General features: G+C 34.6%; 2 protein-coding genes across 3 annotated transcripts; one reads left to right on the top strand and one right to left on the bottom strand.

The window, feature by feature from the left end:
• Positions 1 to 1,260: 1,260 nt before the first annotated feature.
• On the bottom strand, positions 1,261 to 10,865 carry LOC130667015 (uncharacterized). The gene is made up of 7 exons (XM_057468381.1): positions 10,647 to 10,865; positions 10,199 to 10,341; positions 7,612 to 7,791; positions 4,570 to 7,533; positions 4,313 to 4,494; positions 3,908 to 4,226; positions 1,261 to 3,815 (listed from the first exon to the last, which is right to left on the bottom strand). Exons 2-7 carry the CDS (start codon positions 10,248 to 10,250, stop codon positions 3,613 to 3,615), a joined length of 3,900 nt encoding a protein of 1,299 aa, XP_057324364.1. The 5' UTR covers positions 10,251 to 10,341; positions 10,647 to 10,865; the 3' UTR covers positions 1,261 to 3,612.
• A 311-nt stretch (positions 10,866 to 11,176) lies between these two features.
• On the top strand, positions 11,177 to 18,283 carry LOC130667016 (inositol polyphosphate 5-phosphatase E). 2 transcript variants are annotated; one of them, XM_057468383.1, is made up of 5 exons: positions 11,177 to 12,545; positions 14,674 to 14,986; positions 15,061 to 15,620; positions 15,703 to 16,171; positions 16,257 to 18,283. In XM_057468383.1, the coding sequence occupies exons 1-5, from the start codon at positions 11,993 to 11,995 to the stop codon at positions 16,369 to 16,371; spliced, it is 2,010 nt and encodes a 669-aa protein (XP_057324366.1). In that variant the 5' UTR covers positions 11,177 to 11,992; the 3' UTR covers positions 16,372 to 18,283. The 2 variants fall into 2 exon arrangements, with proteins under 2 accessions (XP_057324366.1, XP_057324365.1); XM_057468382.1 differs by lacking the exon at positions 11,177 to 12,545 and adding an exon at positions 12,899 to 14,164.

Raw genomic sequence — 18,283 nt, 5'->3', positions numbered from 1 at the left:
TTACTCTTAATTAGACAATTATGAGATAATTTAGTTATTTTGGAGCGTGATAATTTTTAATTACCGATAATTTGAATATTTAAATATTTAAAAATAAAAGTCAATTACCCAGTTCCCATTTTTAGTAAAATTTGTCCTAAAAAATTTCTTTTGACATATTTAGGAAATTTCTTTTATTCTTAAGGACATTATCAGACACTCCCCCTCCCCCCTCACTTAAAAAAAATTTGCAACTACGTTATACTTTTTTCAATTAATGCTTTAATTTTTTTTTAATTAATTGATAAAAGTTTGACGCGCTGATGACAGCTGTCATAAAAAATTTTTAAAATGTGAAGAGAAATGTCTGAGATTTTTTAGGGCCTGGAAATTTAAAAAATTAAAAAATTACACGTTTTTTTTATATCGTAATTTATTAGTCATTATATTTTATATTACACAAATATGTATACTTAATGGTACTTGTATCAGTATCCAATGACAATCCTTGGGAAATAAAGGATGTACATATAATTAGACGGCAAAAAATTGATATTATTTATTTTTATTTAGTTAATTGTTTTTTTTTTAATCAATAACAAGAGTCTAATAAAACCAGGTCACAAAATCCGTAGATCTACTAAAGTATACAAAGAATTGAATAAAATAATGAGTAATTTAATTGAATATAAAAGTTGAATAATTACAAGACGTTGTTTCAATTATTACAAATGGTAGGAAGTAAAAATATCTATCAATTTTTTTTTAAAAAACAATATACACCTTTGTATTAAACTTTTAAATTATTAATCTAGTGAAAGGACAGCTACCGATCACTTGGTCTATCAGACTTGTCCTACAACTTGACATTTTTATGTTACAATTTATATTTATATTCAATAATCATAATCATTATTTTTGTTATCATTACCTGATTCCTAATTTAAAGTTTTTACAAATTTTAATAGGCTCTGCGATAACTAGATTCACGTGAGTTATCATCAATTTTATTCCACTTTAATAAAGTGCTTTGGATTAAATCTCTGTTACTAATTCAATTACTCATTTTTTAAATTATTATTTTTTTGTTTTATTTTATTTTTTGCCAGCACACATAACACCCACCCACACACTCGCACACAAAAAATTTATTTGTTAATCAAGAGCTCGAAAACTGTGCGTACAAAAAGCACTCAATAAATTTTGTTCAATTTTATTTTAAAATTATCTATACAGACTAGGGTCGGACAAAAATTCATAAACTGTTCCCACAAAATAATATTTTTTTTTTACATGCAATTCATATATTTAATTATTCATTTTTTATTATCATGATTTTATATAAATTTTATTTATATATAGATTTTTTTAATTCAACTGCTCGCTGTACGCAAAGTCACCCATTTAATTATTTATTTTTTAAAACCATTTAATCATCGTATCACAATTAATATTACACCTCAATTAATTTTCATTGAAATTAATTATCACTATAATAATTAATTAAATCTTTTGATAGACAATTGTAGAATATAAGCGTCATCTTCAAGGTGTAGTCTCATTTTAATTTAAGCGTTACATTTTTTTATTTTAAATCCAGACTGTTATCAATGTTATCCTAAAAATATAATTATGCTTTCTCATTACTATTAATTAGTTTATTAATAAATCATAATTATTTTTTTTTTAACTTTTATTCATTTTCTTGCGAAATTAATATTTTAAGTTATCGCTAAATTGGCTCATCACTCACACAATTTTATTTAACTTTTTTTTTTTTTTTTTTGTTTCAATAAACCCACACTATATAAACTACATTATTTACAATGATCTTATCTTTTGCTTTCTTTGTTAATGATAATTAATATTCGTTGCTAAACGCTATTTTAATAATTAATTAAATTTTAAAATTAAATTCATTATTTTATGAGCTCGAAAAATTTATCTTTCACTAAGTGTACATATCGATACATACATACATACATTATATATTAATGTATAGTTACTATATATTTTTATGCCTACATGGTAAATGCTATTTACATTATGGTCTATGTATATGATTACTTTTATACAAATTTTCCATGGAACAAATAAAAATAAAATATTCAAATAAATTTTCAGTCGCTCTAGCCAGCGCGAGTACATAAAATAACGCGATTAATTTCAATTTGAAATTTAAATGTCACTGAGACCTGAATTTACACTTCATCTTTAGTTATTAATAATACCAACAGTAACAATGATATTAATTATTACATTTTTTTTTATCGTGGTAATTTATTTTTATCGGAAGCGATTAATTTATTTTTATTTCAATAATTATAAACCATTAATAATTAATACGATAAATATTATCTCTAGATAAAAATTTATCAGTCGAAACAAAAGATTTTTATCGCTTTATTTATTAAATAAAAAAAAAAAAAAATAAGAAAAGAACAAAAGTGTTAATGACAGTACTGTAAATTTGTACAACAAATCGAGTATATAAAGCTTTGAAAATGACTTGTGATAAGATATAATATAAAAAAGGAAATAAAGTAATCACTCCCTGATTTAATAAGTAAATATAATATGAACAATAATAATTATAATTATTAGTGACGCATAGAAATAATAATTACCCACGTGTTATGTTTAATTATACAAATATATAATAATTAAAAAAAAAAATCTACTTAATCAATTGATCGATTAATAAAAAAAATAAGTCAATGTCTACCGGATTATTGAGAATAGACAGTACGGTAATTGTTTAAAATAAATCAATTAATTGAGAACGTTAATTAAGTCTCTTCATCCTAGGCTTGTCTTTTGAACTTTGTTACATCAATATTTACAATGAAGCCGGACAAACTCATACGTCATTGACTGTAAAATAAAGTAACGTTAATATTGTTGTTGTTTTTACCATAATTATTGTTATCATTTCTATTAGTTTGTATTGTTTCTTCACGAAGAATTATACGAGTAAGTCGATTGTTGGGGACGTTAGCAAACAAACGTCTGATTCGCCGTGTCCGAGAAGGCTGATGGCTTCTATACAAAAGCTGCTCTACAATCGCTGCACTAAAATAAAAAGGACGACATTCGTATTACAATTTTGTTTGTTCTATTTGTTATTAGCTTTTAATTTTATTGTTTTGTTTTAAGTATTAAATCGAAAAAGGCCACGGTTCAAGGCCACGGGCCAAGAAAGTCAATTAAATCCAGTCAACGAAGAGCCCATTTACATTATCATCAATTCTTCGTAACAAATGTCTTGCTCGTGTGCTCGAACACCGCGATTTAATAGCGCACTCATCCAGGAGATTTCATAGTCTCATTAAACCGTTTTTTTACCATATTAACACACTTATTATTATTACAATTACCATTATTATTATTATGATTAATGTTATTATTATAACTATTATTATATTTAATTATGGTACACATCATTTAGCATCAATTAAATCATCCATTAATCCCCAGATACTGATAACGTCACGGTGATAGACTTCGACATCAGTTTATTTATCAAATTGTGACGCTACCGATTTATTTTGATGCTTTTTAATATTAATATTAATATTATCATAATTATAATTATTCTTATTATTATTATTTTGAATTCACCAATTTATTATTTCACGTTACTCGGTGTAGGTTGCACTTGGGTATATACTGAGTATTGTCGAGATGCCAACCCTTTGTTATGGCGCAAGGATAATGAGTGACGGCCTTACACCCGCGTTTCACACAACCAATATTAGCTCCAGTCATTCCGCAGGCATTGCAAATTGACTTTGTCGCGTCCCAGACGGCTTCCTGGAGACCAGTAACTCTCCCACCTGATGAAGTAAAGCCACAATTAATATTTCTACTTCATAAGGGACCTTTTGTATTCAAGATTTAAATATTAAAAGAACAAAAAATCACTCACCGGCCAAGTAAACTCCGGCGGCCCAAACTGCGCACTGCTCGTGTAGCCAGACTTCCCACCGCTGCTCGTCGCCAGGGATCATTGTCATCCCCGCGAACATTACCGCGGTATTTGCTTCAATGGAATTTCTCTTCTTCTTGCCCATCTTGGCGGAAAATATGTCTGCCAGACCCGCGTACCTCAGACTGCGTTTATTTTTACCCCCTCTCTTTTGTTCTGTCGTTATTTCCTGCTCATCTGCTGAGAGGATACCTTCCTCCAGTCGCTCCTTTCCAATTAGATATGGACCGAAGAGATCGCTGAGCACTCCACCGGGTACCTTGATCAATAAAATTATGTTTATGTATTGTTAAAAATATGAAATATATTATTATTATTGTTTGTTATAAATTTAAGGACTAGTACCGTGTAAGTTCCAGGAGCTATATGAGGCCCGGCTAAATTAGGATGCGGCCGAGAAGGATCTCCAGGGACAATGTAGTGAGGTCCTTGTTTGCAAAACACGCATACCCACGTTGAATCGGTGGTGTGGGCATCGTATCGTGATGATAGAGTTGAACTGAAGAGACCAGCTTTGCTTACTTTTCCTGGAATAAAAATAATTACTATTCGTCACGTATGAAAAAAAACGATCAGATTTAAAGAAATAGTCTTATACATACCACGATAATCAAGATCATTCTGATGACTCAGTCTCTTACTCCGTCCGACATTTCCATTGCCGACACTTTTTCGCTTTTCTTTGCTTTTCTCCTCCTCTTCCTCCCTCGGTGCATTGACGACCTGGACACTCAGAGGACTGTCTCTTGGGCCCTCAACATGGACGACAGGACCTCTGGACCTGATCGAACTGGCATTGGAACCCGAGTCGTACGCTATTTCTCTCAAGCCATCAGGTTTCTTTTTCTTCCCTATCTCCTGCTTCTTCTTCGAACCTTTTGACTGTTTTCTCCTCTTGGCGTCTCTCCCTACAATATCTTCAGCACTAGGTCCAAATATATTTTCCGGCGGTACTCTAGAAGCTTTTCGTTTTTTCGCCCGCGCTCGTCCTTTCTTTCCTTTTTTCGCTGGGGGTTTAGTTCCCACTGTGGACGTTACGTCCGTAGGATTTGTAGAATTCAGTGCATCTGTTGTTTCTGATTTGATATCATCAGCAGTCTCTTGTTTCAATGGATCCACCACGGCATTGGGGTCCATCGTCGTCGTACTTGACGTCGTCGTCGTCGTTGTTGTCGTGGAACCTTCTACTTTAGAGTCGTCTTTTTTTACATCGGTATCAGTTTCTACAATACCTGCAAACATTTTCTCCAACTCAGACTCAACCTCGTTGAAGGGGTTTGCATTATTAACGCCTTTTGGACTCGTTATTTTCGATAGTTCAGTTGCATCATCGCTGGATTTTCTCCTAACCCGCTGATTATTCGTCGGCATCGGATTATTTGTCGAGGAAGATCCCTCGCTACTACTCCGCCTCCTAACAGGCTCATTTTCTTCAACCTTATCCTGATTAGCTGTCGTCATTGGATTTGTTGTTTCCTCATTCGTTTTAGCCCGCTCTAATCTCTCCTCTAATCTAATTTCATCTTTTTGCTGAGGGATTACGGGAACTGGAGGAGGAGTTGCTTCCTCCGGTTCTTCACGGACCGTTTCACATATCCTGGGTTCTCGGGGTTCCGTTGGCTCAAGTTCCATATCTTCGACTTCCATTTTCGAATCTTTACTCAGCCTCACGGGTTTCTCGAGCTTACGCTTCCGTCGTTGTTTCATATTGTCATTGGAATCGTCATTACTGAATTCCGGTGAGACGACGTCGTCTTCTCTCGTGGGTGATTTAGATTTAGGTCTTTCCGGTGACATACTTTTTACACTGCAAGTGTCTTTAGTGTCGTCTACTGGAGTAACAATAACTGACCCAATATTTTCACTGCAACCAAGTTTTTTATTTCCACCCTCGAGTTTTTCCAACAATGAGTCGACCCCTTTCTTACCGCGTTTGGGAAGATTTTTTGGAGATCTCACATTCATTTCGTCAACTTTACGATCACGTTCAGATGAAGGTTCACGTCTTGGACTGTCCGTCACGTCTTTGTCTAACCTAGAAGTCAGATTGACAATCACAGGCAATACATTTCGTGGTCCCTGTGCAATAACACTCAACGAGTCTTTAACTTTGACTGGCTCAGTATCTTTTTTATCTGGCAGTACTCTTTCAATAGTAACGCTTGGTGGTAAATTTATCATTTTCTGAGTAAAATTATCAATTCCCCCGGTTAATTCTTTCATTTTATCGTGAAGATTTGCCACGCCTTTGAGATTACTTTCAAAATTCTTAACCGTTATCTTTGGGGTCGTCAGCAATTGCTGCTGGTCCTTTGTTGATAACGATAACGTTATGGGATCACCAAGAGAGTTTGGGGTTGGTACAGAGGAGCTGATTCCACTGTCCGAAGAGGTCTCACCGTTCAGTGGAATCGGCGGGGATATAATGCTACCATTTCGGCTGCCTTTGTCTACACTACGTGCAGTCAGACTTATGGGTATGTCCTGAGTCATTCGCGAGTAATTCTCGGCCATCTCGGAGGTCGCCGAGAGGTCAAGCGTGCTCTGTGACCCGGGTGAGCTGCGATACTGATTTTGATTTTGTCGATTGTCCACAAGCATTTGGAGACTGAACAAAGGATTGCCTGGTGCGTTTGAGGTTACGTTTTTTGAAGGCACCGTCGGTGTGTGCCACGTAGGCGGTGCTTGAGTGTGCGCCAGCTGAGGTGTCAGCTGAGACGACAAGTGAGATGATCTTGCCATTGACGGGTGGGTGTAAAATCCAGCAGGATTGAGCGTCGCGCCTGACAAAGCTGTCGGGTGAATATTTAGTCCAGAGCCTTGAGTCATTGTCAGATGATTCCAGACAGCTTGTGGCGGTGGTGTGCCAACCGGTGGCCTACTGTGTCCTGGGTACTGTCCAGACATCGCGGAATCTTCCCAAAAGTTTTGTGATAACAGGTTTAGATTTTTTTTAAAATAATCAACAGGGCGCTCGTGTTTCAGAGCAAAGGAATCAACGTCCAATTTCTTGGTAGGCCAAAAAACTCCAGTTAATTCTTTTGAGTAATTTGTCGGTGAATGCAAATCACACTTTTGTTTTTTTATTTTACTGCTAGGTAATACAAAATTTAATTCTTCTTTGGAATGATATTTTTTAATAGCAGGTGCCAGCGATTCTTTAGCTTCACACTTTGATACTGAATAGTCTTTCGAGTCTTTGCGGCTTGACAATTTTATTTTGCAGTCTTCAAGGCAAAGATCACTCACAGCAGAACCTACTGACAAGTCAATCGGTTGTTCCTGTTCTATTTTTTTTACCGAACTTGACACCTCACAGTCTTGATAATTTTTCGGCGGCGTCAAATCAACAATAGGTTTTGCAAAATCAATTGCCGTACGGACTGAATCAACACAACTGTTTGTTGAACACCACGTGTCCAATTCTTTAGGCAGATTTATATTATTTGAATTAATATCCCACGGATAAGCACTTTTACATGCTAGAAGTGGATTTGCTTGGTACTCCCATTGAGTGTGAGTCGATGGAAGCGCCCACTGAGGAGCGTATTCCAATAATGGTAGCCCTAAAACAATAACACGTTATCAATAATCATTTCCATTAATTAATAATTAATGTAATTAATAATAATAATAATAATTACCATGATATGGGGCTATATTAAGGTCGCAACTCAAATCATTCTGAGACACGCAGTGAGTGTCTGAATTAATTAAATTTATAAAATTACGTGTCCCCTGATTATTATTATCGTTGCTCAATTGACAATCAATCTTTACACTGTCAATATCACTGTTAGCAACCTCAACACGAGTTGTTGGTCCTGAAAAGAAAACAAATAAAAATTTTTATTATTATTATTAACAATGTTACATATGTCATTACTATTTTAAATTCGTGCTATGAAGTAATTTACTGATGTAGACAATACAGCTGTTGTTTTAAAAGTGTACAATTACATAATACCAAGATCAGCAAAACAATTTTTAAAATAACCAGACTATGCCAACAATTGCTACCCCAGTGTTTATTCATATGCTACTTTGTTTGAGAAAATTCTACCCGAGAGTTCAAAACTCAGTGAGTACTCAATAAACAATAAACTGATGACATTTAAATATTTATTTAATGCCCTATCGACAGTTACAAAGCTCCCAATCAACTGATAATAATCACTGATAAAATAAACAATAGAGCATGTTCAAAGACATTAGTCTTTAAGAGCAAAAAGGTGCGGCGCAAGCGAAAACACGACGTAACTTAAAAACCCATGTAGAGTCATCCGACCAAAACACTGATCTCGACATCAAAGTCGTCTACTCCAATCTCCGAAAAATAAAACCCAGTATCAGCACAAACTCAAAACGTCTGACGACAGCAGACCAATTGCCGAAAAATTACCAACTGTTATTTACTCCAGTATTTGTCGGGGTAAAATATTTATTTTCCTTGTGGCCGTGATTTAGTTTCGGTAAAAAAAGTCCCAAAAATAAGACGAAGACTATCCGGGACGACGTGATCGGGACGCGTGCCGGCGTAAGTTGCGGCTGAGTAAAAGCATAAACCAGAGACAGAAACAGAAACAGCAGTAGCAGCAGCACTACTCGTGTACCCTCTAGTGTAGGTAATTATTCCTCGAAAAAGGTAAACGACGCACCATAATAATCGTCACACCACAAACTACTCGTAGCTAAAAAAAAAAAAATATGATAAATCCGGCATGGGAATAAAATATCATCAGCAACAGCGAGCGAGGAACTTAGCACAAGAAAAGTTATTTATCAGCCACTTGTTTTGCCAGCCACTTCTCACAAACTTACAATACCAACCAGATAACTCGAAATCCATCATAAAAATAAGTATTTAACTCACTGAAACAGTAAATCCACCACTAAATCCAGGACAATTTGGTCGTTTATTAAAACTCTGTTTAGCGCTATACCAAAAACGTGTAACTCTCGCGCGGATCTTCTCCCTCCTGCGTACGATATCAACGTGGGTTAATATATGTAGGTATAATACATTATAATATGAGAGAGAAAAAAAAAAAAAAGAAGGCAAGTGTTGTAAATTTGTCGGATGGAAAAACGTGTAATACGTAGTTGTCGTCAGGTTGATACCAATAACGTGTGTGTACGCACCTTTGCCGCGAAGCCCGCGACCGGGCGCCTTGATAATTTATGATTTTTCTTGACCAAAGAAAAATCTCGTCGGGGCATCAAGCAAATGCAGGACTCAACAATGGTGGCTGCTAGCCAGCCTTTGGGCAAGCCCGATGCTGACACCTCGTGGTGGCGGCGCAGAATAGTCGCCGTGGATCACGCCTTCTCTCTTTCTCTCTTGCACACGTCTCTTTTATTATATTTTTTTCGTACTTTATTCTTTTATTTTTCAACTTTGACTTTTTTTTTATTTCTATTGTACCTATAGGTATATACGTATGCACACGCACATATATGCTGCTTTTTTATTTTTTTAAACTGACACTATTAGGAGGACATCTGCAAGATTGTCATCTGATTACAAAATTTCCCGCGGCTTTATAAAATACGAGTAAAAATAAACAATATCTGGATACGAGAGCCCAGCTGGATATTTTCTAGCACCGCCGTCAGTAAAAGTCTAGGAAAAAAAAACAAAAAAAAAAAAAGTAAAATCTATAATTTATCTTTTCTTTCGGTAGCGAGTTCAAAAGACAAAGACGAGTTGATAAAAAGACGTTAAGAATAATTACAAGTCGGCTTTATTAATTTAATTCGCACGGTGAATATAATTATGATAAAATATGCTTACAGGTCAATCAACACGTGGACATACACGTTATCATTCTGTCGGATTGGATTAATTTTTAAAACAATGGATTTAATACGCGTTGCATCGCATGGAAGGGAAGTGACGTCGTGTCATTACTTTTTTTTTTTTTTTCTATCAATGAATAATTTTAAATAAAATAATCTTCTTCTTCAAGGCTTACTACTACAAGTATATGTCGTGTACATAAAATATCATCCGTCAATCGGAAGTGGATTAGTACTTGACTGGGAAATAGCTTTTCCTGTTCTCGAATTATTTACCTCGACTTGGATGCTCGCTCAATAACAACTTGACTTTTACCAAAGTTTCATTGCGATTAATAATCTATAGTTTTTTTTAGACATTTGTTTATTTACCAGTTGATAAAAACAGTAATATACATATGTAGGTATTCAAAAAGTACTCAAATTACTCACCGTATTCTGTTGCCCATCCCGATGACGTATTCATTGTTTCTTTACCGCGCATTTTCGAAACGTTCTAATGCGTTGTCGATCATCATCGTCTTGAACCCCATCATCCTCAGGACAATCACAGTCACCCTTCGACTCAAAGTACTCTGTATCAAGGACCGATAACTTATTTTCAGTATTAAATATTTTTATAAACAAAATAAAAGTGATAAATATAAAATTTAAAGTGCGCAGCCGAGGCAAAAATTCTAGAAATTTCCATCAACTTCCCAGTAACCGCCGAGCCCTTTAAATCATAAGTTAAATCTCTGTCATAATTTTGTCTATAAATTATAATTCAATTCAAATAAATATATATGTCATATATCCTAATCATTACAATAGATTTACACATACATTAGTGTACATACATGTATATATATTTACATATTTATTTATTTAGATGACGTACCTTTAACCCAATCTCGGATGAGTGAATAAAAAAAATTTTTAAATAAATTGACAGCACTCAGAAAAACTAGATCCAGTTAAATAAAATCTTTTTGTTTATATTATTATCTCTCGAAGTAAACACACGTTGTTGTGACGTAATTCCACGAGGTAACCGTCATCGTTATTTACTAGAATCAACTGTCGTTTTTTTTTCTTTGTGCATTTCTTGCACACAACACCAACTTCCGCACACTATTTTCAAACCGGCTGCACGTACACGCAGTGACGTCACTTTAAAGTTTGAATTCTAAACGCGAGATGGCGCCAAAACAACCTACCGCGATTCGCAATAACAAATTTTGTAATTTTTGAATTTTAAATGACGTAAGATGACAACAGTAAATTTTTTTTGTACTCTGGGGTATTTTTCCGGGAAAAATATAAATAATAATTATCATATATTGTGTATATTTTATTTTTTTTAAATTGTCATGCTCTCTGTAGTAAATTTTGACAGGTGCGCGTCGGTGGATGCGCGGCAGCTCCAGTTGTTTTAGTGATTGGCAATGGCGGAAAGTGACATGACGTGAGTTGTGACAAGATGCGGGTGGCTATGACTGAATTATCAAACAAAGTGACTGATATTTTTTGGTGTCAAGCCATTAAAATACCGCCTAAATATTATTTAAACACCGGGGATTTTAATTTGTTATAAATATTAAAAAAATGGTGATGTTTTTAGTTATAAATATTAATTATCATATTACGTGTATGTCACATTATCTATTAAATATAATCAAGGATAAAGTAAAGGAGTTTTGGTAAATCGATGTCATGTGTTTTTAAAATCATTTTAAATTTAAAATAATTTCACTGTTTATATATATGACAAGAACTTTAATAATAATAATAATGAGAATGGGATTTAATTAATCAATTGATTGTCGTGCCTAAGAATGAACATCACTCACGACCTAAAATAAATTACCTGTCAAATAACAACATAATCTAGTCAAACTGCAAGTCTTATTTACGACTGAACGAAGTCATTTATTTATACTTAATTAATTAATTAATTAGTTAATTTATTTAAAAATAATAGACTGAAAAAAATAATTAGTCAATGTACTGTAAGTGCTAAATATATTAAAGTTTATAAATAATTCTGCTATGGAATTGATATTTGTAGATTTAAATATTATTAAAATCAATATACAAGGTGCTAAATATTAATTATTTAAATTTTGGCACATTATTACCTGACACAAAATATAATTACAAATAATAAGGTCGTAATGTATAAAATAACAATAATTATTTAAATATATATATATAGTTAATTATTAAATAAATTAAAACGGGAGTATGGAGCAAGACCCGAATGAATTATTGAAGGGAGAGTCGTCATCCTCGCCGCGGACAAAGCAGAAGAAAAAATCTCTGTGTCAAATGTTGATGCACAAAAAAACACGGGTCGGTTGTATGGAGATGTCTTACAATAACAAAGACAAAGACGGAGAGTTGACCGGGACCGCGGGCACGGGAAATAACAAAAATAAAATGGAAAACTCCCAGCACAGTTCCCACACCAGCACAAAATTATCTCTATGCTGTGCCATGACCGAAAGAAGCCGAACTCCACCGCAGAGTTTATCAGCAAGCAGACTTTCTCCAACGTTGAGTCGTACGTCAGTCAAGTCTGAAGTCGCATCGTTAAATGGAAACTGCAGAACAAATGCTGTCGTAGAGAGCCAAGTAAATCACCACCAGCAGTCCAATAATCATCATCATCATCATAATTACCAGGGTATTAGAACTTCATCACCGGCATTTAAAAACAAGTGTTGTCATGAGCACGTTTTTGAACCGAGTACCACTTCCGTTGCCAAGGAACATCGTCGTAGTGCTTACGCTGATGGTAATTATTGTTATTTTTATTTATTTATTTATCATTGATTTTTCACTCTAGACTTATTTATTATTTTAAGGGCTGCCAGAATTTATTATTTAGAGATACGGGAGCTCACTCGCGTTAAATATTAGCGATAAATTATAATAGAAGAGGGCGACGTCGGGAATAACAATGTTTATATTGTTACAGCAGTTTATTATTTGTCTATTTATTATCGTTAATAATGAGCTACAAGTTATAAATTATAAATTATAACTGTAGTGGAGGTGACCTTGGTATCCCCTCTCTGTCATAGGAGTACACTCTGGCGCCATATCGGTGCACTCTATTCTCTTGACGTCTTGTCTATGTAATATAAGTGCGGTAATGTACAGATACTAAAGATTATAGAGTTGAGGTAGGGAGGATATACATGTATATATAAAAAGTCGACAGTGAATGTGTGGGAGTGCGTTATAATCGCGACAGCTGTTGGTATGTGTCTGTAAAACAAGAAAAGAGAGATAGGGAGTCGAGTTGGTGTGGGAAAAGTTCGATTTAACTACACAGTGTACTGGTGTGCATGTAGAATATTGTAGATAGACATTTAGCATCGTGTGCTTGGTATCGCAGTCTCGTCACGTTCAGTGCAAGTAGATGTGCCAGCTGTGCTGTTAGAGCTGTCTTAGAGCATTATTTGAACCAAGTTTTAATTAAAATAGTCGTAATAATTGTTATAATGTCGGCACCCAACTCGCCTAAAAAACGCGGAAAAAGGAAGTCATTTTTTTGCAAATTAACGCGGGCGTTTAGCAAAAGGAAAAGTAAATCGGGTGATGAGTCTTCGGACAGTGATGAATTCAAAGCAATGTCTAATGACAGCACACCTGGTACGAGTCCCAAGGGATCGCCGGTAAAAAAAAATTTAGCTGGACCACTGACAGGCGGTAAACAGCCGGCTGATAAGGTGAGTGCTGTCGCTGATGGCTGGCATGGAGATAAAAATTCAAAACAATCGGAAAGTTTGAATGAAACAAAATCTGGTGACAAAAGTAACTTCGCTGGACAAATTGCAAGCCTCAATAAAAATATTGTTGGGTTATTGGATCAGGATGACACGCCCTCGAGGCCAGCCCGTAACAATCAAGGATTAAAAGCTGACGGTGAATCTGGATCTGACAGATATCTGGATTTGAAGAAAAATTTTATTGAAAGTTCTCCAAGCATGGAGTTTAACAAAACTCAAGTTGTTATGAAAAATAATGAGGTCACTGCGGGAAATACGATACCCGAGAGTAAGGGCACTGAAATGGTTTCCCAAGAAGAAATTAAAAATATTATTGACACATCCATGCAGCAGAATCCCAATGCTACTAAAAGTTTATTGATTAAAGAAAAACCTAAAGAACATTGCAATTCTGATAGTGATGAGTCCGATAGCACTGCTGATTACCAAAGCGACGAGGATGGATCTGACAGCGAACCAGAAAAAATAAATATCAAAGATTTGTACTTCACTACGGGAAAATACATAACGTATTTTTTTCTGGAGATGGAGCGCAAGTGGTACAATCCCAAGGAAGAAACATATGCCTACATACACTACCATTGTTCTAACAGAAATTCAGTGAAACATCACCACAGAGGTATTAGAATTTATAAACGGAAAATTATTTTTGACGCGTGATCAATTCTCTCGGGTGAATTATTATGCCAAGACAAATTAATGCTGTTTTCCGTCAGCTTGTCCATTCACTGGCATTTATAATTGTTTAGATAATAAGAGAAAAAAAATTGTAATGCACATACGCAATAGTCTATTTATATTTTCAATAATATGAGCAGCTTTTGAACTTAAAATGTACATCTTATAGTTTGTTACAAGTGATTTTATGATTGCTTCAATAACTTCATGTTCGTCTATGATATAATCAGGTCAATTTATCTCTATTAGTGAAGGTGGCGCATGTAATTGGGTCAGAAAAAATTTTCTATTTGAACTATTACGAAATTTAATAATGCTCATAGTTGCGTAATAGATTAACATTGAAGCTAATTAAATGATACAATGAACAATGAAACGCTTATTTATTTCTGTTGATGATGTACTGCAAGTGCATAAAAAATTTAAATAATTAAATTGTTTTTTTTTCAGGTGATCAATCATCATCGGACTCGGCCTCGCCGTCGATTTCCACGCAGATGAAGCACAAGCTGCTGCACAGAAGGTCAGCAGACAACCTGATGATCAATGCCTTGGCAAATTCTGCTCAACATTCTAGTCCCGACTCTATAAAAAGTGTTCCTATACATCTCAAGCCGCGTTCGACGTCTCACGATGCCCTGCCTAGAAAGCAAGAACGCCAAGGTATACAAACAGATGGTGCGTCGATGGATAATTTGGCTAAACAATCTCTGCTGGCTGCACAAGTTCTTAATTTGATGCCAACCCAAAAGGCGAGAGAGCGGTACGACGGTTTAAGTGCTTGTTTATCTATTTTAAATTGATGAGATGATTTATTATTTTATTTATAAATGACAGGAACTATTTGCATGGGCGCGTTGCTGCCAATTCGCTGCTGGGTCCGGTTGAGCTTGAGAAGGTGCTGCCTAATCGTGAGATTAAAATTCTCATTGGGACGTGGAATATGAACGGACGGGCGCCACCGAAGCAGCTGAATGATCTCATGCTGCCAACAGAGGTCCAGACGATTCCAGACATCCTGGCTATTGGAACCCAGGAGTCTTATTCAGAGCGCAGCGAATGGGAAGCTGCGCTACAAGAAACTCTGGGACCATCTCACGTCTTGCTAACTAGCGCGAGTCTTGGCACACTTCATCTGGCCTTATTTATTAGACGTGAACTAATTTGGTTCTGTTCCGTGCCAGAAGAAGACAGTTTTTCCACCCGACCTGGCACCGCATTCCGGACCAAAGGAGCTATTGCACTAGCTATCATGTTATTTGGTACGAGCTTTCTTTTCGTAACTGCCCATCTCACAGCTCATCAGGACAAAGTTAAAGAGCGTGTCAGCGACATCAAGCGAATCGTAAGAAATCTAGATCTGCCCAAAGACTTGCCTACGAAACATAAAAATAAAGGTACAGTAAAAATATAAAATTACTGTCTATTCACATTTATTACAAGCAATTTAACTGATTAATTTTAATTACTTTGTTCCAGATGTGACACAGAACTTTGACTGTGTCTTCTGGTGTGGAGATTTAAATTTCCGTTTGGCGCAGCCGCGGGAAGAAGTCATCCAATGGGTGACTAACACATGTTTCCCGCATCCTTCGGCAGTATCTCTATCGAAAGATCAACTTCACACTGTTCTAAATGATGGGTCAGTTCTTCGTGGGTTTGAAGAGGCACCGATAACTTTTCCCCCGACCTACAAGTACGACCCGGGAACACAAACATTCGATTCGAGTAGCAAACAGCGGGCGCCTGCGTACACTGATCGGATTCTCTATAAAGGAAAGGGTCATACACGTGGATACATTAGACGAGTTAGTCAGGACAATACACATTCAAATAAGGATGGAAATATTGAGTGTCTTGTTTACGATTCCGTGCCTAGTATTTGTACATCTGATCACAAACCGGTTTGGGGTGTATTCAAAACAACCGTACGACCGGGAATTGATACGTAAGACATTCTTACATATTTTAATAATATATCAATTTATCACAGCAAACTACCATATAAAAAATTTATTTATTGTCATTTTCAGGATTCCTTTGGCTGCTGGTTTATTCAATCGGGAAATTTATCTCGAAGGAATAAAGCGTCGAGTTGCCGCAATGGACGAGGACTCTGGCACTTCGAACGTCTGTTCGCTGCAATAGAAAAAGAAAATTATTTATTTATTTATTATTTATTTTAATTAACTCAGGATTCATTAAGTTAATTAATTTAATTAATTTAATGCTTGCAATACAAAAATCTCACGATTAAAATAGAAAATATTTTTTTGATACTTAGTTAGGGACCCGCCGACATTCAAATCTAGTCTATATATTAAGTATTTTTATTAGTATTCAGCATATTCTTTTATACAAATATTTAATGTTAACGGGAATTGAACTTTTATTTTTAAAAGTTCATCTACTAAATTTTTTTTTCTCTTCGTGGAAAGTTTTGTATATATTACATTTAAATTTATTAATTACTATCGATCAAATATTGTAATGCACATTTTATTGACACAAATTAGGAGTTGGTTTAAAAAATATAACAATAAATGAAACGGGACAATAATACCGAGAAAAAGAGCGGCAAGCTTCGTATTATTTAAATAAATTATGAAAACTTAACAATCACGGACTATAAGTAAAATAAATAACGTCCAAGAATATTTAACAGTTTAAGTCTTTTGTAAATTTTTATTAATTATTTTACTTGGGGACCAGATTTATGAGACCTAATTGTAATCTGGCTGTAAAAATTATCATTATCAATTAAACAATTGTTATTAATTATTACGCACTTAAAAAATGAGACAAAGTGGTTTTCACTTATAAATAAATATCAGTGCCATTATTGCTGGTACTTCAACTAATTACTTATCCGAGCTACTAAATACTCTATTAATAAATTATTAGATTAATTATTAAATATCGCTAATTAATGCCGATTTAAATCGACCTCAGTACATAGACATACTTTTGCCAACCTGTTGTACAGGGAATATAATATTTAAAAATTATATTTTTAACAAATAGTAAAATCACTAGCTATTTGATGAATTATCTCAATTGCATTGTTAATTAAATATTAATAGAGCAAGCTAATTATTAGATCTGTCGTTAGAATTTGAAAGCAAGAAGAGCGAATATTTATTACACAGATCCCGATGATACAGACCCCAAATATCCAGATTACAGAAAATCAGGACTTGTCACCGTCTAAAAAAATCCATAGAAAATCGTGAATTCAACATTTTCTTTTTGATTTAAAATTTACCGGAAATCTGGAGAACCAGGACCTGTGTCATCGGGATCTATGTAATAAACATCTGCCTAGCAAGAGGAGTAGTTTTGAGACTATTACAATTTGAGTCTGCCTTAATATGCCTTATTCACAATTGTTATATATGTGAATTAAATTTCATTCTCGACTGTTGATGCTCCTTAGAAAATTTAATTACAATCTATTTTAAAATCTCACTATAGATATATCTTATCATGCTTACGATTATGATTATGATGATTCGAGTTATCTTTGTTTGTAATCGGATTTATTTAAATAAAGTAAATATAAAGCAAAGCCAAAATACAAGACTCGAAATAAATAAAGTGCAGGTGCGTGTTTTGAGGGCACGTGCGCTTTAAAGACTGGATTAAATTTTTCAAACACTCCTCTTACGCTGTGATAAATGAATGATTTATTAATTGTCATCTACGTTGGGTCAGTGTCAAGTACTTTTGGGTAAATAGAATATAAGGAGCAGCATTGAAAAAACTCTGAAACGCTTGAGCTTTAAATTATGTTATGGATTAATTTAAATATTATTATTATTATATTAATTATTGTACGACGTACAGAGAGCACAAGTTGTTGCGAATGTAGATAGTACTTAGATTGTTTATGATCAAACGATTATTTCGGAGCAGAAAAGTGTAAGATTATGATTATACGATTTGAATTACAATGATTGTATAGTCGAGAATTCCAGTGTAATAGAGTATTTGTAATGACAAAGAAGAAATATTTATAATAAAATAGTCCAAATGGTTATTGTGGAACTTTTAATTTCAA

The sequence above is a fragment of the Microplitis mediator genome, chromosome 4, assembly GCF_029852145.1.
Source record: "Microplitis mediator isolate UGA2020A chromosome 4, iyMicMedi2.1, whole genome shotgun sequence".
NCBI lineage: Eukaryota > Metazoa > Arthropoda > Insecta > Hymenoptera > Braconidae > Microplitis > Microplitis mediator.
Note: the sequence above shows the minus strand (reverse complement) of the source record. Positions and strands in the feature narration are given on the sequence as shown.